Genomic DNA, 21,076 nt, shown 5'->3' with positions numbered 1-21,076 from the left:
ACCTACCTTGTCCTGTTTCCTGTGAGGATAATGTATGGAAGAGTGCTTAGAAGAATGCCTCGCACACAGCTAAGAACCACAGTAAGTTGTAGTTATCAGAAAAAAAAAGAGTCCAAGATACACCAAAGTGTCAATAGGGGTTTATCTAGTTCAGTGTTTCTCAGACTTGTGCAATGACAAACTCCCTTTTACTCTTTTGTTGTAGGTTTGTTTTTCACCCTATAAATTAAACACTATTAGAGATTACTGTTGCTTCATTCAGTCAGTATTCGCTCAGACATATCCACGTATTAACTATTTTCTTGTTCAGGTTCCTTAAAGCATCTCGGTCTTCTTTCTGACATAATTTTGCTTCTCCCTAAGTACATCCTTTAGAAGTTCCTCTAGTTAGGATCTGTTAATGACAAATTCTGTTTTTTATTTGTTTTCTTTTCTTTTCTCCTTTAATGTTTTATCTGGAAATTATGACTCTCGGTCTTGAAAGATGGTCTAGCTGAAGACACAATTACAGGACAGTTATTAGAGAGACAGTTATTTTCTCTCGGCACTGTGAAGACTTTTTTTTTTTGTCTTTTGGCTTAAGCTTCTGTCAGTCTAACTGCCTAACATTCCTTTGCAGGTACCCTCTTAGCTCCTTGTTAACTTTAAGATTTTTGGGTCCTTGGTGTTCACAGTTTCACTAGTTCCTTTTTATTCACCCAGCTCAGGATGTGTTAGACTTCCTTAATCTTTGGATTACATCTTTTTTGTCATAAATTCTGGAAAATTCTCAGCTATTACTTCCTTGAATACTGCCTCTCCCCATTCTTTCATCTCCTGGAATCTGATTAGATGAATATATCACATCTTTCAACTCTACTGTACACATTTCTTCACCTCTTTTATGTTTCCTTTTTTTTTTTTGGATCACTCTGTACTATATTCTCAGTAATTTCTGCAGATCCATCTTCTATTCTAATGGTTTACTTGTTGGCATTACCATATCAGCTGTTTAAACTAGACACTGAGTTTTAGATATCAATTATTATATTTTTATTTCCAGAAGTTGTGTTTGGTTTTTTCAAATTTGCCTAATTTTTACAGTCTCATTTTTTAAAAATCTTTTTTGTATTAAGAACACTTAAAATGAGATCTACCCTCAATATATTTTTAAGTTAAAATACACTACTGTTTTCTATAGGCACAATGTTGTACAGTAGACCTCTAGAATTTACTCATTTTAAACAAGTGAAATTTTATACCCACTGATTAGCAAGTTCCCACTCCCCCATCCCCGGCAACCACAATTCTGTTCTTTGCTCTATGAGTTTGATTCTTTTAGAGCCTCATGTAAGTGGCACTAGGCAGCATTTGTCCATCTGTTACTGGTTAGATGACTTAGTATAATTTCCTCAAGGTTTATGCATGTTGTAACATATTGCAGGATTTCATCCTTTTTAAAGACTAAAAAATATTCTGTTGTATGTATACACCACATTTCTTTTTCCATTCATCTATCAATAGACATTTAAGTTGTTTCCAGTCTTGGCTACTGTGAATAACACTGCAATGAAGATGGAAACGCAGACATCTCCTTGAGATCCTGACTCAATTCTTTTAGATAAACATCCAGAAGTTGTGTTGCTGGATCATATGGCAGTTTTATTTTTAGTTTTTTGAAGAGCCTCCATATTGCTTTCCACAGTGGCTATGTCATTTTGAATTCCCACCAACAGTGTGCTAGAGTTCCATTTTTCTACAGCTCCACCAACATATGTTCTTTTTTTGATAATAGCCATTCGAACAAGTATGATGGGCTAACTCACTGTGTTTTGATTTCCCATTTTCCTGAATGATTAGTGACATTGAGCATCTTTTCATATACCTACTGGTCATGTACAATCTTCTTTGAAGAAATGTCTATCCAAGTCCTTAGTCTGTTTTTTAATCAGATTATTCACTTTTTTGCTATTGAGTTGTAGGAGTTCCTTCTATGTTTTCCAGTTATGGTTTGCAAATATTTTCTTTCATCCTGTATGTTACTTTTCACTGTATTATTTAGTCTATTCTTATTCATGCTTTCAATTAATTTCTTTAAAAATATTAAATGTAATATTTAATTAAAATATTACATTTCTTTAAAAATATTCTTATTTTAATAATTCCTAACAAAGTTTTGCAGGTCAGTTTCTGTTGTTATCTCTGCTAGGTCTCACTCATAGTTTTGTTCCCTTTTGTGCTTTGTAAATTATTTTTATTATAATTTCCTATTCACTAGAGCTTTATGTTAATTCTTTGACAGCTAAGTTAAAGATCCACTTCTCTAGAGAAATTTTACATTTTTTTTTGCAAGATGCCTGAGGGTACTACCAACCCAGAACAACTTAAAATAAACTCTCAACTTGGGGTTTCGGGGACCATGTAGGTGATTTGAATCCGTCCTAAGCCCTTATGAAGACCCATTTAAGGTCACAATCCGCAAAGACAGCACAGGGTCTCTTTCTTCTCCTTCACTCCAACCAGAGTTCAAGGCCAAAGAATGTTTTTTAGCTGTTTTGCAGTAGGAAGATTTTTAATAACGATGATTACATCCAAATACCTTTTAAAGAGTTATTAAAATAATGTTTGTTAGGGTTTATTTTAAAAATGTGGCTATTCTTATTACTGGCCACTTAAATGTTTAATACTTTAACCAAATTTAATCAACCAATAAGTTCTTGATGAAAGACAACATATTGGGTACAAATAAGAGCAGGGAGCCCCATACTGGGAATAACTTTTTATCATCTAAGCTCAAGGGGAGGAAGTAAATAATGCTTCTCTATCTTGGGACTATAAATAAGGTTCTATTAAATCCTACTAAGTAGAATACCAGTTAGATATATATTAACATAACTAAAATTAATAAAATGAAGATATGGTATTAATGAACCCCTCAGGAAAAGACACTGGCACATAGAAGTACTCTCCAACGGTTTATTTCAAACAAGAAATGGCACTTCTTTCTTCAAACAACTAAAAATAGAACTACTGTATAATCTGACAATCCCACTTCTGGGTAACATCCAAAGGACATGAAATCTCTCAGAGACGTCTCAGCCGCCACGTTCATTGCAGCATTACTCAAATAGCCAAGACACGGAAACAACTTGAATGTCCATCTATGGATGAACGGATAAAGCAAATGTGGGGTGGGTGTGTCTATATACATACATATAGATATACAATAGAATATTATTCGGCCATAATAAGAAAAAAATCCTGCCATTTGCATGGACCTTGAGGGCATTATGCTAACTGAAATGCCAGAAAGAAAAAGACAAATCCTGGATTATCTCACTATATGAGGAATCTAAAAAAAGCCAAACTTGTGGACACAGAAGAGTAAAAGGGGGGCTGCCAAGGCTGGGGCCGAGGCAGGTCAGGGGAACCTGGAGATGCTGGCCAAAGGGTACAGCATGAATGAATTTTGGGGATCTGATACACAGCATGATGACTATAGTTAACAATACTGTATTATATACTTGAAAGTTGTTATGAGAATAAACCTTAAATGTTCTCTCCACACACAAAATTATGATGTGATGTGATGGCTGTGTTAACCAACCTTATCGTGGTAATCATTTCATAATATATATATGTATCAAATCATTATGTTGTACACAAATTTACACAATGTTGTATGTCAACTATATCTCAATAAAGCTAGAAAAAAATTTAAAATAAAGAAGTCACATTTCGGAATATTAGAAGCTAGAAGGAAAATGTTTTCTATCCTAAACATTGCTTACACTATCAGAGAAATAATCTAAGCTATATTGGGCTTCCTCAGCACTTTTAGAAGCAAAGCTTTTATACTCACTTATAAAAGTAAAGTTCACAGATACAGCTCACAAAAGCCAGGAGACATCGTACAAAGTAAAAGACAAGAATCTGAAAGAAACCCAGAACAAGAAAACAAAAGTCACAGATACAAGTTTGAAAAAACTCTTAAAGATGAAACTACCCTCATTTGTCATTAATGACGTAAATTGGTATAATCTTTTTTGAAAAGCCGTATGTATCAAGAACTATATGAATTGTTAAATCCCTAGACCCAGTACAGTATACTCATTTACATGATTTCAGCCCACAGAAGTCACTCAAAATATGAGGGATGGGGTTCGTTCTATTCATAAAAATGTTAACTGCAGCACTATTAATTTAGAAGAAACTACTTAAAAAATTATAAAATGTCCAATTATAGGGAAATGGTTAAGTAAGTTATGCTGCATCTATTTTGTGGATTACTATACAGACATTAAAACTTACAGTTACAAAGACAGTGGAAAAATTATTATGCTATATAAAGCTCATTCATTCACAAGCATTTCTTAAACAACCATAATATATTAAATCTTGATAATTATAAAATATCAAGTGTAAATGAGTAATACAATATTATTTATACATCAGAATTACAGTTACAGAAGTCAGAACATATGAAAAGACTGGAAAGAAACATAAAACTGTAATATAAATATATATATATACATGTATATATATATAATAAATATGTACCTAAATATTATATACATAAACATAAAACATAAAGTAGCTGTATCAGGCTGGTGGGGTTTGGGTGCATACTTTTCCTATCTTCTAAAAATCTGTAATGTGATTTTATTAGTTTTATAATTAAGAACATCAATTCAAAAACAAAAGTAACAAAATAATAGGTGTTACACTGTGTAACTTTTATACTACACTATACTGGTATGTTTAAGAGCATTGAATACCTCAGAATATAAGCACTATTTAAGCACTATGATTAATATAACTGCACATAACTTGAAAGCACTTTCCATTTCACCACTATAACCAAAAACTTGCAAAAAGAGTTCAATAAAGTGGCCCAGCAAATGCCTAGATTCATTAGTTAATTCAATAAAAACATCCTGAAAACCTACTATCCATCCACTCAGCATTATTCTAGATGCTACCAGGGATTCAGGTAATTTTAGTATAAAGTGTCTACGTGTAAGGACTCCTCATCTAACTGGAGAGAGTACAATAACACATTTATAAAGTTAAAACTTAACACCAGTTAATACAAGAATTGTATTTGGGAGCAGGAACAATGATGCCTCCATAACAACATTCCACATTGTGACTGGAAGTCCTGGTCAGTACAAAAAGAAACAAAAAAGAAATGAGGTATAAGGAATGGAATCAAAGAAATTGAACTCTGTATACACAGACGAAAGCGAATCCGAGTGATTCACATGACAAACCCATCGACACTAATTGGAAATTTAGCAAGACTTAGATTAAGATCAAAAAAACAAAAACAATTCTGTTTTCTATACCAGCAACCACCACCCAAAAAAATAACAGGGAACAACATAGTATTCACAAAACCAACCGAAAGTACAAAGAATTGAGGCATTGACCTATTAAAACTGAAATGGATACATTTAAAATTTAAGACACAGACAACCTAACTAAATGGATCAATATATCTTTATAGAGATGGAATGACTTCATGCTGTAAAAACACTGACTCCCATATTAGTATGTAAATTCAGTGCAACGCCCATCAAAACCCAACAGAATTTGAGGGAAGGACAAACTGATTCACAGGTGATTTTTTAAACACAAATTTTAAAACGCACAAAGTAAGAAATTCCTCAACCAGATATTGACACACATTACAATATGGTACTGACAAATTTACCAATGACATAGAATAAAGAAGCCAGACACAGATCTGCAAATATGGGAATAAGGTTTATGACGGAGACGGTATTACAAATCAGAAGGAAAAGGACGGACTAGTCAGTTAGTCTAGTTCACCATACAGCAAAAATAAAGCTGGATCTTTCCACAATTTATAAAAAAAAGCAAATTCGAATGGATTAAAACCTCATACGTGATGATAAAATTATAAAGCTAATAGAAGAAAATAAAGAATATTCTTTTGACCTGTGGTGAAAGATTTCTTTTAGAAGACCCAACACCCACCAACCATAAGTGATAAACTAACTGGTTTTACTATATCAGAATTAAAGATTTCCATTCAACAAAGAACCACAAAGTTAATATATCCTTAGAGAAAGGATTTTCAGTATCTAAAACCTACCAGGGGGCCACTAATTGAGAACTTCTACAAATCAGAAGGAAACATTAGAAAGACCAATTAAGAAACAGGCAAGGAATGTGAGTAGGTGATTCACAGAAAGGAAATCTGAATGACCAATAAATAAATGAAGAAATGCTCCACCTCACTAGTAACTAGAAAAATGCAATTAAAGTAAGAATCATCTCACATACATGAGAAGGGCAAAAATTCATAAGTCAGAAATATCAGCTCCCAATTATTCTTTGGCACTGTTTACATTAAGCTCCTAATATGCTATCCCACTGCACATTGTACTTTTCCTCAATAAGACCGACTGCGTTTATAATTACTTGTTCAGTGCTCACCCGCCTCACTGACCTATAAATTCCACGAAGACAGAGATTTGGTCATTGTTATGTCCAAAGCACTTTGCTAAGTGTCTACTTAATAAAAGTTGTTCCATTAATATTTGTTGGACAATGAATCAGTGAATGAGTCTTCTTAAAAAAATAATCTCCTCTTAACTACCAATATCTTTTGTCCTTTTCTCAGAACTGTTCCACGGACTCACTTCGGGATCAGTTCTGCTTGCTCCCAGGTTGGCCTGCCCTTACCTTATTAGTTTGTAGAATTCTTGCATGAAATGCAGCTGGCCAGGCATGAAGCAACAGGTAAGCATAGGAGCGAATGGCATAAACGGGGGAATATTCCCAAGTCTGAAACCCCTTCCCATAGATGAGGTAGTGTGTCTAAAAGTAAAAAAGCAGATGGATTCACAGTTACATTAGCCAAAAATGCATATTAAGAGGATGCAGGTGAAGTTTCTGAACAAAAGTATTAATGAAATAAAGGTACCCCAAAATGCTAAAATTCTCAAAGTTTGCAACTCATGGGTAAAAATAAAAATGACCCAATATTGAAAAATACTAGGACATTATAAATTCTATAGGATAATTTTTTGGTCAAGACTGAAAGCTTAAATTTTACCCTCTACTTATTTTTTTAAAAAAATCATTAGCTGAAACAGAAAAATGCTAAACCTTGTATTTTCCTTAAACTACCTACACTAAGCATTTATTTTTTATGCATAATGTGATCAGAAAATTTTACCACTGAATTTTCCATAATAGGAAATAAACAGACTTTTAAGTGTATAAATCAAGTAACCGCAATATAAGCATACTACTTAAGTAACATGTTTTATTTTAGTAAACCTCAGAAGAAATAACAAAAAGTTGGAAGTGGTTGCCTCTAGAGCCTGGGATTTGGACATGTAAGTGAAACAGGGAGCTGTTTTTAGGTTTTACAGTAGTTAACTTTAAAAACTCTTTCAAGGTATTATTTTGACTTTTTAAAAATGTAAAATTATAGGTTTTACCATTTTGGAATACAGCCAAATTTCCTATCACCTTTAACAGTATGCAAATCAACTTAGAACACTAAAGTGAAAATAAGTTATTTTACCAGTAGTCACACTTATTATTTATGTCCTGATTGGTAACAAGGTCCAAGCGACAACCAGAACAAAAAATGAAAACTAAAGGAATCACCTACTGGTTCCCAGTAGTTGAATGTTTCATCACAGTCAGAGATGTTACTCAGGAGGGCAGCACATAACCTTGCAGACAGCAGACATTTGAAAGCGGTAGACCCTTCGGGTGCCCAGACTTGCCCTGCTTTGGTCCCAGATGACCTGCTCAGAGAAAAAAGGCGTGTGTCAGGAAGACCAGCTAACAGGAAGGACTAAAATTGCAAAGAAAGGACAAGAATGGGAGACGGGCATCAAAGTACTTAAGTTACTCACCTAAAAAGGTGAACCGTTTGTTGTTCCGAGTAGAGTAAGAAACAAATTAGGACCCTAACTTCACCCATGCCTCCCACTTCCGCTTTTAAGGTGTAAGGTGATTGCTACACGCTAGTTTACTCCATCTATGACACTCCGTTTATCCCAAGACAACTGATCACTCGCTTGAAAGGCACAAAGCTCTCATCCTCCTTTTCTTTCTCCTCCTAACAAGGCCATTATTTTCGGTGGCTTTATCATTTCCCCACTTGTTCGAATGAGTGGAGGCCTAACATGCGCAAGGCAGAAACCACCTCCGATTCCGCGCGTCGAGGGCTCCTGTCACGCGCCTAACCTGCTGTCACCGGGGGCGGAGGTCGCGGGCCCCGCCCGGGGAGTCACGGGCCGGGACCCTGCGGGAAAGAAGGAAGCGCTGAGACGGCCGGCAAAGGGCCACTCAGGCTCCGCCAACTTAACCCCGGTGCGCCCGCCCGCCGTGGGCCTGCGCCACAAGCTACACAGACCCGCACTTCGGGTTTCCTACGAACATCGCGGGCCCGACGCGGGGGCCGCCCAGGAGAGGCAGAGGGGCCGGGGCGCAGAGGCCACCGGCGCTGCCCTCCCGGTGCCGCCCCGCGCCGCCCGCCCGGCCACGCCCCCGCCGCGCCCGCACACCTACTCGGGCCGGGGCTCCGAGCTGCCCGCCTCCCGGCTGCACAGCAGCTCCCGCAGCCTGTCGGCGGCCGAGGCCGCGTCCCCGCCGCTACCCGCGCCTCCCTTCGAGCGCTGCCGGGCCCCCCGGCTCGCCATGGCCAGCGTGCGGAGGGCGGAACGCGGCACGGACGGAAGCGGCGAGCGCGGTGACGCAGCTGCGGCTGGCGAACGGTGTCCGCCGAGGCCCGAACCGCGCCATGCGCAGACGGGCTGCGCGTTCCCGGACAGATCGGGGCCGACCGCGGCTAGGACAGAGGTGGGGCGCCGGGGCCCTCCCTGCCTTCCCACACTCAGAGCTCTCAGCGTCCCTCCCTCCCTCCGACTCTCTCCCTTCACGTTTCAGCGTTCTCCGCTCTGCTACAAAACCGTCCTCTGCCCCCCACCGTGCTGAAAGCAAACACACATAGAAAGTGACCACCACGGAGTTAGTACCAAGGTGCACATGCAGTTAGGGATCACGGCAGAGCTGACCACCGAAGGGGACGTGCGCAAACGGCCACTGACACCCTGCCTCCTCTGTCTGGGTGGCCGTGGAAGAGACGGCTGGAGCTAACTCGGGCTTCAGAGAGACGAAGCCGTCATGGCGCAATACAGAGCAGAGAAAGCCTCAAGAACCTGCGACGATTCAACCTGACACGGGTCACTGAGGTTGCTACTACAGCAATTTGGTAAGTGACATATTTTATCCTTCACAGTAACTGTTTGTTTGATCAATAGGGTAACTGAGGCCCAAGGTTGTGTAGCTAGGAAATGGTGAAGTCCTCTTCCAGCCCAGGTCCACCTTACTGCAAGGCCCATGCTCTTCCCACCAAAGGATGAGGAGAGCGCGGAGACTTCATACGGGTGTTTTCATAACAGGCTGGTCACCGGCCTGTGACTCTCAGACACTTGTTACCAAGTCCAAGCTCGTGTCATTTGCCACATGATATGGCGACAAATCGACAGTGAAGGTGTTGGGTCAAGGAAAGTGACTTTATTCGGAAAGCCAGCGGATGGAGAACATGGCAGACTAAAGTCCTAAAGAACATTTTAACTCAGGGTCGATTTCAACCCTTTTACATTAGGGAAGGAGGAGCAAGAGGGGGTTGAGGTCAGGAGGTGACTATCGTCCTCAGACATCTGGATGTCAGCAAGGGTCTGAGGAAAGTTGTGACACTCCTTGTCTTTGGCTAGGTGCCTCTGTTAGGCAGAAAGACAGCAATGAGTGGGATGAAAAGGAGAAAGGGTCCCCTAAAGAGGACGCAGGGAGTTAATCAAACAGAACCAGAAAGCCAGAAATAAGTTAGCCAGATGAAGCCAAAGGGTCCAAGAGTGACTCAGGAAATGTCCAGGGTCCTCCAGATAAGAAACATCAGAGGCACAGGCCACAGCACAGCCCCTGTCCCCATTTCACCAATCAGAACAAGCCTAGTTACCTGAGAGCTATCAATCAAATACCTCTCTGCCCTGCCAAAAACCACATAAAAGAAGCCTCAGAATGAGCATCCACTGCCTGCCTGTCTTATCTTAGGCAGGCCCACTCTGTTACTCTATGTAGAGTGTATTAAAACTTAACTTTGCTTTCTTGACTTTGGTCTCTTGTCTCACTATATCTGACTTCGCTGTGACACCCAGCCGAGTTCTTTCCTTCCTAACACCTCCAGTCCTTTTGTTCCTATGGATTCTTGATAATCCAGTCGTTAACTTCTGTACAAAACTTCTTTATCTCCTCTGGGGAAGCGCATTTCAGGTAAGGGGCTGGTTGCATCAATCTTAAGTCATAAGCAAAATTCCCTTTGATGATTAATGAGCCTACATGCAGGGCTAAGCAGCTTTCTGACCCTAAGATAATGGCAGCAAAGGAGGCAGGCAGAAACAGTATACAGACAGAGATGTCAAGCTTTTTCACTCTGTTACATACTCATCTGTTCCTGACACCCCACCCACTTCTCCCACCGGAGTTCTATCCCACTTTGCGGAGACCTGTACCAGTAACCAAGTTATAGAGCAAGTGCTGAACTGACAGGGTCCCAGGATAAGATTTCATACTAACAACTCCCAAATATTGAAAATGGAGATTGATCATATTGCTCAATTCCCACACACAAGTATTAGTTACCAAGTTCAGATATCCCAGTTTAGCCATATCTCAAATATCCATCTCCTTTTCATTTCCCTGTAATACAAGCCCCTCCCTGCCTCTGCCAGACTAGTACAATAGCATCCTTACAGGAATCTCCCATCTCAAATTCATCCTGTGCAACACCATCCAATTAATTCTCAAAAGCACTACTCTGTGTTGCTTCCTTAATCAAAAATCACCATTTTTCCTCTTTCCTGCCAGACAAAGTACAAGCTCCTCATTCTGGTGCTCAGTCTTTTCATGGACTGACCTGACCCAAGCCTACTTTCCTAACCTTGTTTCTGACTACTTTCCTGTACACATTTTATATTCCCACTGCCTGAAAGGTGCCCCAAATGCTGCTTCATCTCTGCTTCCACTCGTGTATGTCCACTGCCTAGAATGAGTGCCCTCCTTGCCTAACAATCCTCCCGCCACATCCCTACTATTGTTTGAAGATCCACCTCAAATGCTACCTCATCCCCATACCAGGCATTATGGGGATAGGAAAAAGCTGTAAGTCACATTACCTGCCCTCAATTAGCTGATAGTCTATCTGGAGAGGTAAGCAGTATGTTTGTCCAAAAGGGTTCCCTTGATTCCTAAACCCGTGCCCCATGCTAACTCCTGTGGTTTTCCTATTCCAGTTAGTGACATGTCTATTCTTCCAGTTGCTCAGCCAAAAACGTAGGAATCCTGCTGGACTCTTCTATATCTCTAACCCCACACCCTTCACTCACACATGTATTTAATTCATCAGCAGATCCTTCTAAATATTACCCAGTTATCACCCTAGCCCAGGTCACCATTATCTCTCATTTGTATTAACATAGTAATCTCCTAATTTGTTTCTTTGCTTCCATTCTTGCTTCCCACACGCTCTTCTCCAAATACAAGAACAAGTGAGTTATTTTCTCCAGAGCTTATAATTTTAATCTGTGGAGCCTAGCAATTAACAGGAACATACATTAATTCTCATTAGAATAGTCCATTCTGCCAAGTCCTGGGCTGAGCCACTCTCCCTGTGTCCCTTAAAGATGCTTAAAACAGAAGGCCCCGAAATCTTAGGGGGCCAAAATTTAGAGCTAATCACATTTGAGAGGTTACTGCTGAAGACGACTAGAGAAGGAGAAGTAAAAGAAAGTGGAAGAAAGAATATGGGGTTTAGACTCAGATCCGAGTGTGAGCTCTAAGCCTGACAGTGATTGGTTCCATGACTTTAACAGTATTCAACCACGGAATAAAAATGATGATGATGACAATGACGATGATACCAGAACTAATTAGGGAGCACCTCTGAAACTTACCCATGCTAATAAATGTTAGTCTGTCTGGCTCTAAAAACCACTCTCATAAGTTGACTAAGTGAGATGATACAAAAGTGTTAAGGGAAGAAACATTGGCAGTGTTGAAAATACATTTGATTTGATAAGATACTCAAGTTCTGCCACTTCAGCAAGAGAACATCTAAAGTACAATTTGCCGTTTTGTTTTCCTAGTCATTACTCGGGATCAAAATATTGCACAATCACTTTATAACCTCTAAGTTTAAAGTCACAATCACATTATAGTCTGTAAGTTTAAGTGATAGAGTCACAGGTTTCTTTATAGAGTAAACCAACATTGGCTAGTCACAAGGTAAAAGAGTTCACAAAATCACAGTCCAGAAAGGACAGCTGGGCGGCACAAACTGCTCTTTTTCATCCATACCCACACCCAAAAGATTACACTGGAGAATAAATTTACTAAACTACCGAACTGTTACATGTAGTCTTTGCTGAATCTCCTTTCTAAACTGGGACTGCATTGATGCCACCTGCTGCCGGGTGAGGGCCTTGTCACAGGTCTGGTAGGTCAGTCGATAGCAGAGACTAACCTGTTCAGTCTTTGGATGCTGAAAACAACTAAGGAATTGTATGGATGTGACAGTGTCCTGGGACACTGCTCGGGCCATGGTGTGAAACTCTAATTCATCAAACCCTTTCTCCTCATCTATCCAAAAACTAATATCATGTACATAGCATGGAGGATATAGGGAATAGCTTTTAAAGGGTTCTATTTTCCCAGGGATAAAACTCTTTAGGAAACGGTTATCAAAGGTCCACAACATCCTCCAGTCAGAGATAGCCCAGACAAGCATGGCTAATAGGTCCAAGTTCATAGACACAAACACAAAACACTGGTCCTTGTTTACGATGCTTGCAACAGATGTAGTGATAGACCCAATAAGCAGATCCTTGGCACAACCTGGGCCAAAATTATGAGACTTCACATTAATCATATAATCTTTCCCATTTGGTTGAAAGACAAATTCCACTGAACTGCTGCTCAGTTTAGAGCCCTCCAATGATATCTGGGTCAGAAGGCTTTCCAGAATGCCCTTTAGATGATCCAATAGTGATTGAAGAGAGCCATCCTTCAGATTTTTATTAAACCCAAGGATAAGTAAAGTCTCGTGAAATGCTGGCATTCTGAAAGGCAAGATGTGGCACTTCCGAAAGACAGGTCCACTAAGGACATGCAGAGAACCTGGGAGGAAGTCTGGTGCTTGGATGACAGTCTGAACATGAACTAGGAGAGAAGGTCTAAGGCAGACCTTGGCTTGGTCATAGGTTCCTTTATGAGCTTCTTCCTTACTGTCTCTTCCAGGAGCCTTGGGAAGGCTAAGTTCTGAAAATGATACTAGAAAGTCCTCCATGTCTTGTCTCGTCCCACCAGGGAGGGACTCAGGACTTGAGTTATCTTCACAAAGACTAATCCAAAAGGCAGCTGGTAGAACGTCACAGTTCCAGTGAGTGAGAACACTGGTGGGTCCTTGTGGCAGCAAAGGGAAGGAGCACTTCAGCCTTTTCAGAGGGAAAGCTTTGCCCAATTCAGAAATAAGTTTCTCATTTATGGTTCTGATAGGATGAGATGAAGGTGCTTCTAGGAAACCTCTGTTTAAACACACCCAAAAAAGAACTTTTTAAACTTCAAATGATAAATAATTGTAACATAGCCAGAATTAAAACCACAAATAGCTGTAAGGAAAAGAATTATCCGTAAGTTGATCCTGAAAGGAAATAAAAGAAATCATCTACCATAAACAGGGATATCATGTGATTCAAAACTCTGACAGTCAATATCCCTACAATATACCAGAAAATATGGCAATTTTTAATTCTAAAGAGGCTTGTATAGGACAGACTAATATGAATTCAAAGCACCAACATCATTAACAATTTATGTAGCATCCAGTCAATATATAGCTGCTATCAAGCTGGTCAGGATACAACTAGGGGTAGAAGTGATTTGGGATAAAACAACAGGTTACCTGTTCAACTTCCCTGCAAGTCCTTCTGGTTCTGGAAAGGAAAACCACTGGTCATCGAGTCTGATCTTAAAGATTCTGGGTTGTGAACCTTCAAAGGGTAAGCTCTGGGTGAAGATATGATTCAAAGCACCTTCTACATGAAAGGATTTAGCTTGACTCCTGGCAAAATAGAAACCAGGTATGAAGTCTGTCATTATTAATGAAAACAATTACTTCTAGAGACTGAATCAGGAAATTGGCCGGGAAAAAGTCTGCCTGTGAGATTTTCTCATCATGAGAGAGAGAGGAAAAAGGCTCAGGCCTCTGTCATTACTTACCTATATCCAGTGCACTTGTACCCTGGCACAGCCTCACAGCTGAAGGGATGCACGTCACTTAAAATGAATCCCCCCAGAGCTGCCATGGCAACCACTTGCCAACTATTGTGCCATTCTCTCATGGGTTCATCAGCTGGTGTCCCACCTTGTCCTCTACACAATGTCACATGGATTTCTCCTTCCTCTGCAAGAACGTCTGCACAGCTAATGGCAGAGGGAGACACAGCTATTTGTCAGAAACACATAGAAATCAGCACAGGTCTAAATACACATGGTCTGGCTGTGAAATAATTAAAATCCAATATGCCTATTTGCAAAGGTTTATCAGACTTCAAACATACAAAGAAAATAGGTGGAAGTAAATAAGAATGGAAATTCAGTGTTCGACTCATAACTGATACGAGGCTGCCCAGGGTGTTATCCAGGTTTGTATTTGCATTGTTCATCTGTCAGAAAGGTCAATGTCCGTAAAGTTCCTGTACATAATTCACTGATCAGGCTGTTCTTCCCTTAGAAAGTTGTTATTTTTCATTCCCCTCTTGCCTATTAAAATTCTGTACTTCAAATACTAACTTAAAGTGCTGCCTGTTAAAAGTTTCCTGACAACTATGTCCCAATAGTTGTGTGAGACCTCCCACAGAATCACGTGTTTTGATATAATTGTGTAATGCACTGTTTTAAATTCATAGTAATTTCATTAGGTAGTTACTATTAATATCCTCCGTTTACAGATGAGGAAGCAAACGCACATAAGGATTAAGTTTACCTAAAGTCATACAGCTATAAAGCGGTGAATGGCAATGTGAATTTGGACAGTTGGGCTCCTAAATCCAGCTCTTAGTCATTAGATTATACTGGCTATTATTCTGCATTATCAAAAATAGGTGATCCTCCCTTCACACACCTGAAATTACACTATTTGTACTTTTACTTAACATTTATGGTTATATGTCTGCCCTTCCAACTAGACTGTTTCTTTGGCGCTTTATATTCTCTGTAAATCATAGTAACTCCCACACGTATGCCTTACTTCCCAAACTAAAATGTTTTGAGTGCAGTAACTGTGTAACGTACATCTTAAACTTATTTTGCTTTTGACTGCGCTCCTTTTCTCACCTCTGGAAAAACTTGGCAAGCAGTTCCCTGTTCTTAGCTACTCCAGCTTTGCGTCCACAGTGAGGAAAGTTAAAATAAATTCGATCAAACTCCCTGTCGTGCAGTTCAAAGGCATCTGCCAGCTGGGTGCAGTCCACACCAAAACGTACCTCGATACCTGGCACGATACAGAGACAGGAGGACATCTTAAGACGTGGAGCCAGAGAAAGCCCCTCCCTAACCTGAACCCCGCAAACCCGAGTCGCGGGACACGCGGGCTTTCGGAAGAGCAGACGGTCCAGAGCGACCCCGCTCCCCGCGCCTCCCGCTCGGCGCGCCACAGCTGGGCGGGGCTTCGAGGCCTCGCTACCTCGCTCGCGCAGGCGCTGGAGGTTCCGTCGGGCCGCCGGATCCCGGGCCGAGTCGGCCGGGCCCTGGAGGCAGGTGGCAGTCACACTGGTGCTCGGACCCAGTGTCTCGCTCAGAGCCGCGGCGAAAGAGAAATTGCCCTCCCCAACCAGGAGGAGACGCCGGGGGGCCATGGCCCCAGCGTGCTCCCCGCTCGCGCCTCCCGAGGCGCTCGCTTTTGACGTCACTTCCTTCTCGGGGTCTCCACGCGTCAGATCGGTGACGCGCCCGCTGCGCCTGCGCCTCTCGACGAGCGGGCGCCGCGACTCCCGAGGAGGGAAGGGGCCTGGTTTGCCGAAGCTGGAACCGGCCCTCCTCCCCGCCCGGGACTGCCTGAATAAACGTCTGAGGGCGGCCGAGCGACCTCCTCGCCGGAGCGTGACGTCACAAGCGGGCACTGGCGTCGAGGCTGAGGCGGGGGCAGCGGTCAAGGGCAGGCCGGCTGCGTGCTGCAGGTCGCCGTCTCGGAGGGTCACCAGCCGCATCCCCGGAATGGCCGCCGCCCACTGTCCCTGCTGCGCGGAATTTCTGCAGGTGCTTCTGGCCCCCTCCTTCGCCCAGGAAATACTGAGTGTCCGTGGTGTGCTGGGCTGCTGCGAGCGCGGCCAGACACGCGGATGAGCGACGTGCCTTGTGGCTTCAGGGGGCTTGTCACCTGGCAGTTCTCAGGCGGTGCTGGGAGTGGAGGGGTTCGGGGCCTTACCAGTTTTGGGGGGCAGCGGGAAGCTTCCCTGGCTGCAGTGAACCTGAGTTGAAAATTAAGGGAGGGAAAAAGTACACGTTACCTGGGTCAAGAGAAGTGAAGAGGCAGAAGGAACGATTCGTGCGGAAGGATGATGGATAAACAAAATAGTTGAATTTGGCTGAACTAGTTGGAGGGAGACTGGGTGACGGATGAGACTAAAGAGTTAAGCAGGGGACCAGGTCATACAGAGGATTTCAGCCATTTGAAAGCCTGAACCTCACTCTGAAGACAGTGGCCAGCCAGTGAAAGATCTTAAATAGGAACGTGCCAAATTAGATTTTCATTTTCAAAAGTCCTGCGTTCCTGTGGAGAAAGAACTGGAGAAGAACAAAGCTGATGGGAAGGAGATGAGATAGGAGAATCCTGCAGTAATGGAGGCAAGTGCTGGTAGGGATCTGAGATGCAACTTGGCAGTGGGGATGGAAGGTAGTGGACTGATCCAAAAATCAACAAGACTTGGTGATTGGATGGATAAAGGAGTTGAAAGAGAAGTACCAAAGCCTGGGTTTCAGGCTTGGACAGCAGAGTGGATGGTGATGTCTGTACCTACAGCCCTGAGGGCAGTGTCACTTCAGTATGCAGTCTAAGTACTAGGCCAGTTGGGCTTTGTGGGACTTGCTACCCACTAGTCATTATGCGGTTTGTTGACAGTGAATGCATCTGTCTTCACAAAGAGCAGCTACCTTTAAAGCTGCAGTATTGACTTTGTCCCTACCTGTAGAAAGGTGGGTGGGTGGTAGTGACTCCCAAGTCCTGGCCACGTGGCCATGATGACCTGGGTGACCTACGTTCTTTGCTTGGAGAATGGAGAAGGCCAGGTTGGGTGACATCTCTTTTTTTACAGAGCATGGAGTGGCCAAGTAAGGTTTTCTGTCACTGTCCTATAAAATCTTCAGACAACACAAGCTATTCAGCATTAAATTTCTCTTCAAGGAAGGTATTGTCTTGCTCCTAAGCCAAGGGACCAGACACAGTTTGGGGCCTAAAATAAAAGTGGTTAGCCATTTGATTATTTACAAAAAATTGAAATTCAGACATTGCTCGTCTGGTATTTGCAAAGCACTTTTGAATGGGAGGGCAGGCAGAAAGAGAGGGTGTGATATTGAGTAAGACCAGATCCTGTCCTTAAGGGATGTACTGTTCATTCCAGGAGATTCCACATGTACTTGAAGAGCTCTAACATACCATAGAAAGTTGTAAATATAGAAAGATATGAAGATACAGCTCTGTGAGACAAAAGTTAACCAGAGGGAAGGCATTATAGAAGTGGCATTTGAGATGGGCCTAGAAGGAAGGGAACTATCATTTACAGATCACTTGTTGTGTTATCTAGTTTTCTAACTCTCACTTCTCCCTATTCTTTGACTATAGCACAACTCCTAGTCCTAAACCCCTACATCTTAAAATTACCTGAGCATTTAGCCAGTTTTCCATATAGTACTGGGGGTACTGATGTTCTTCCTTTCTTTTTTTCAGTGGGGGTGGGCATCTACATACATGCTAATTGAGAGGGTAGGTCAAAGAATTCATGGGCCTGGAGAGAAAGGAACAGAACTGTGACAATTAAATTGGGAGGAAAGCCCAGATCCTTAGTAAGGTTTTCTTATGTTATTCTTGGCTGAGGGTGAGAAAAGGGTGTCTTTTCTGTGTTCTGGTTTGTTCTACTACCCTTTCTGTTATTGCTTTTCCCAGAGACAGTCCCTTGCTTATTTCCTTGGAAACCCACACTATGGGAGCCTCATTAATGCAGATGGCCATGGGGAAGTGTGGATAGATTGGAATGATATGTCCAAGTTTTTCCAGTATGGATGGAGATGCACCACCCACGAGAATGCCTATTCGAACCAAACCCTGATGGGCAACTGGAACCAAGAAAGATATGATCTAACGAATATCGTGCAGCCCAAACCCTTGCCTTCCCAGGTAATCTAACTTTCTCTTTTTGTTTTCTTCTGTTATTAAAAGAAATACCATTAGCTGTTCAAGAGGCAGGAGTCTGATAACTTCCAATGCTGAGATCTCTCAGGCTTCTGTTCAGTGAAGTGCTTGGTGTGGGGTGGGGACAGCAGTCCTCACCTGGAACACCTACCCCACTTTGCTATCAAGTTTAGTATTATTTTATCTTAAAGTATTAAAAGAATGCGTACTCTTTTTCTCCTGCTTCTGTTTGGACTTTCTTCATCTACAGAAATGCATAATGTCTCTGACTCAGGCTAGATGCTTCCCTAGTCCCTGCCTAACTAGACTTGTTCTTTATTTGTGTCTTGTCCTTAAATCTCTCCTAAACAAACATACAAAGAATAAGGAAGTTAGAATTTAGCTCAGTGACATACAGACTTCTAGTCAATCTAAAATATGACAGAGCCTGTTAGAACTTAGGTCTTTGTGAGCTTTATTTCACAGTATTAGCTATAAACTCCTATATTTTTAATCCATTACTATTTTTTTCCAGTTCGGACACTACTTTGAAACAACGTATGATACAAGCTACAACAACAAAATGCCGCTTTCAACCCATAGTAGGTGGACTATTGTTTTTAATTCTTAAAATCTTAGGCCCTAACTCAGTGCTTAGAACATAGAAGGAACTCAAGTAAAAGTAAACGGAATGAGTGAGTAAGGGGGTGAGCAGTTTCTCTTTTCTCAGTTTCGACAGCACTTGCTGTCTGTGAGTGAGATGGGTCACTAAGACTATGCAGGTGACAGGTGCCCCTTGTCTTTCATTCTCTTCCCTCAGGATTTGAGAGAGCGCCTCACTGGTTCCCAGGGCATCAGCCTGAGCTGGATCCTCCTCAGTATAAATGCACAGGAAAATCAACTTACATGAATAGCTACTCGAAGCCTCCAACTGGGGATTGTGCTATGTGTTTGTGGAACCCAAATAACCGCCCATTTCAGGGCCCAGGATTCTGAGAAAAAGTAAGAAGCTTCATTTTTCCCAGAGGAGAATGTGAGGGAGTACATTCTAAGCACAACTACAGACTCAGTTGACTATGGCACAGTTTCACTCGAAATAAAGAAAGCTCAGAAAACATTTTCTGCCCTCTTTTTGTTTGTTTTAACCTGGATTTAAATGTCAAATTTAAGTTAACTACATTTTAGTTCTGCATTAGGAGTGTTATAGGAGGGTACTGAAAAGAATTATTTCCCTCAAGGCGACAGCCACCCTGTCCTCCAGCCATGTCAGAACTGTGAAATCCAGTGTAATTTAGATTACATTTGGCCAGATGCTCTTTGGATGAGCCTGGCGGTCCCAGTCAGGTAGTGTAACTTTACTGTGGCCTTAATGAGCATCCTCTCTTAAGAACTAGAGAAAGAAAAGTAACCTTGTAAAAAATTATTATAGTGAATTCAAAATACATTAAAGTAGAAAGAATAGTATAATGAACTGTCATACACCATTACCCAGCTTCAACAATTTATAGCCAGTCATAACCACTCCTATCTACTTTCTCTACTTTTTTTTTTGGTATCATTAATATATAATTACATGAGCAACAATGTGGTTACTAGACTCCCCCCATTATCAAGTCCCCCCCACATACCCCATTACAGTCACTGTCCATCAGCGTAGTAAGATGCTATAGAATCACTACTTGTTTTCTCTGTGTTGTACACAGCCCTCCCCATGACCCCCCTTCATATGTCTGGTAATAGTAATGCCCCCCCCTTCTCCCTCCCTTCCCACCCATCCTCCCCAGTCCCTTTCCCTTTGGTAACTGTTAGTCCATTCTTGGGTTCTGTGAGTCTGCTGCTGCTTTGCTCCTTCAGTTTTTGCTTTGTTTTTATGTTCCACAAATGAGTGAAATCATTTGGTACTTCTCTTTCTCCACCTGGCTTATTTCACTGAGCATAATACCCTCCAGCTCCATTCATGTTGTTGCAAATGGTAGGATTTGTTTTCTTCTACAGCTGAATAATATTCCATTGTGTATATGTACCACATCTTTATCCATTCATCTACTGATGGACACTTAGGTTGCTTCCATTTCCTGGCTATTATAAATAGTGCTGTGATAAACATAGGGGTGCATATGTCTTTTTGAAACTGGGCTCCTGCATTCTTAGGGTAGATTCCTAGGAGTAGAATTCCTGGGTCAAATGGTATTCCTATTTCTAGTTTTTTGAGGAACCTCCATACTCCTTTCCACAATGGCTGAACTAGTTTACATTCCCACCAGCAGTGTAGGAGGGTTCCCCTTTCTCTGCATCCTCGCCAGTGTTTGTTGTTCCTTGTCTGTTGGGTGTTGGCCATCCTAACTGGTATGACGTGATATCTCATTGTGGTTTTAATTTGAATTTCCCTGATGATTAGCGATTTGGAGCATCTTTTCATGTGCTTGTTGGCCACTTGAATTTCTTTGGAAAAGTGTTCAGATCCTCTGCCCGTTTTTGGTCTAATTGATTTTCTCTATTGTTTTTCTGTTTTCCTCTTTATTTAGCTCTACTCTAATTTTTATTATATACTTGCTAAAGCTAGCTTTGGGTTAGGTTTGCTCTTTTTTTTTTTTTGGTTCCTGA

General features: G+C 41.6%; 3 protein-coding genes across 21 annotated transcripts in view; 1 reads left to right on the top strand and 2 right to left on the bottom strand.

Moving 5' to 3' along the window:
- Nucleotides 1–9,237, bottom strand: part of ALG9 (ALG9 alpha-1,2-mannosyltransferase) — an 83,599-nt gene extending 74,362 nt beyond the window's left edge. For 7 of the 14 annotated variants that reach the window (XR_012132789.1, XM_073239824.1, XM_073239827.1 and 4 more), the window contains exons 1-4: nt 8,542–8,715; nt 7,634–7,772; nt 6,694–6,828; nt 3,842–3,912 (exon numbers count right to left, since the gene is read on the bottom strand). Coding sequence is in view for 8 of the 14 variants with exons in the window: in XM_073239824.1 (XP_073095925.1) it covers nt 3,842–3,912; nt 6,694–6,828; nt 7,634–7,772; nt 8,542–8,672 (476 nt within the window). In the remaining 6 variants the exon portion in view is untranslated. Of the gene's footprint in view, nt 1–3,841; nt 3,913–6,693; nt 6,829–7,629; nt 7,773–7,883; nt 8,154–8,217; nt 8,454–8,537 lie in introns of those variants that run through there. The other 7 variants (XR_012132790.1, XR_012132791.1, XM_073239830.1 and 4 more) reach the window with 7 other exon arrangements.
- Nucleotides 9,238–9,529: 292 nt separating this feature from the next.
- Nucleotides 9,530–15,954, bottom strand: FDXACB1 (ferredoxin-fold anticodon binding domain containing 1). 2 transcript variants are annotated; one of them, XM_017659384.3, is made up of 5 exons: nt 15,773–15,954; nt 15,424–15,580; nt 14,308–14,511; nt 13,991–14,149; nt 9,530–13,613 (listed from the first exon to the last, which is right to left on the bottom strand). In XM_017659384.3, the coding sequence occupies exons 1-5, from the start codon at nt 15,942–15,944 to the stop codon at nt 12,428–12,430; spliced, it is 1,878 nt and encodes a 625-aa protein (XP_017514873.2). In that variant the 5' UTR covers nt 15,945–15,954; the 3' UTR covers nt 9,530–12,427. The 2 variants fall into 2 exon arrangements, with proteins under 2 accessions (XP_017514873.2, XP_073095935.1); XM_073239834.1 differs by lacking the exon at nt 14,308–14,511.
- A 97-nt stretch (nt 15,955–16,051) lies between these two features.
- Nucleotides 16,052–19,589, top strand: CFAP68 (cilia and flagella associated protein 68). 5 transcript variants are annotated; one of them, XM_036992752.2, is made up of 6 exons: nt 16,207–16,344; nt 16,849–16,932; nt 17,400–17,492; nt 18,248–18,478; nt 19,008–19,074; nt 19,293–19,589. In XM_036992752.2, exons 2-6 carry the CDS (start codon nt 16,927–16,929, stop codon nt 19,466–19,468), a joined length of 573 nt encoding a protein of 190 aa, XP_036848647.1. In that variant the 5' UTR covers nt 16,207–16,344; nt 16,849–16,926; the 3' UTR covers nt 19,469–19,589. The 5 variants fall into 5 exon arrangements, with proteins under 5 accessions (XP_036848649.1, XP_017514875.2, XP_017514876.2 ...); XM_017659386.3 differs by lacking the exon at nt 16,849–16,932 and having other exon boundaries at nt 16,053–16,344; XM_036992753.2 differs by lacking the exon at nt 17,400–17,492.
- The last annotated feature ends 1,487 nt before the right edge of the window (nt 19,590–21,076 follow it).

The sequence above is a fragment of the Manis javanica genome, chromosome 6 (assembly GCF_040802235.1).
Source record: "Manis javanica isolate MJ-LG chromosome 6, MJ_LKY, whole genome shotgun sequence".
Lineage (NCBI taxonomy): Eukaryota > Metazoa > Chordata > Mammalia > Pholidota > Manidae > Manis > Manis javanica.
Note: the sequence above shows the minus strand (reverse complement) of the source record. Positions and strands in the feature narration are given on the sequence as shown.

What these genes read in the sequence shown, in the direction of transcription:
- FDXACB1 (XM_017659384.3), bottom strand. Translation starts at nt 15,944, where the DNA reads ATGGCCCCCCGGCGTCTCCTCCTGGTTGGGGAGGGCAATTTCTCTTTC. An exon ending in CCAGCGCCTGCGCGAGCGAG is followed by an intron (nt 15,581 to 15,772) that starts GTAGCGAGGCCT and finishes GTATCGTGCCAG; the next exon opens with GTATCGAGGTACGTTTTGGT. An exon ending in CTTGCCAAGTTTTTCCAGAG is followed by an intron (nt 14,512 to 15,423) that starts GTGAGAAAAGGA and finishes CTCTGCCATTAG; the next exon opens with CTGTGCAGACGTTCTTGCAG.
- CFAP68 (XM_017659386.3), top strand. Translation starts at nt 16,303, where the DNA reads ATGGCCGCCGCCCACTGTCCCTGCTGCGCGGAATTTCTGCAG. An exon ending in GCTGCGCGGAATTTCTGCAG is followed by an intron (nt 16,345 to 17,399) that starts GTGCTTCTGGCC and finishes CTTTTTTTACAG; the next exon opens with AGCATGGAGTGGCCAAGTAA. An exon ending in AATGCCGCTTTCAACCCATA is followed by an intron (nt 19,075 to 19,292) that starts GTAGGTGGACTA and finishes CTCTTCCCTCAG; the next exon opens with GATTTGAGAGAGCGCCTCAC.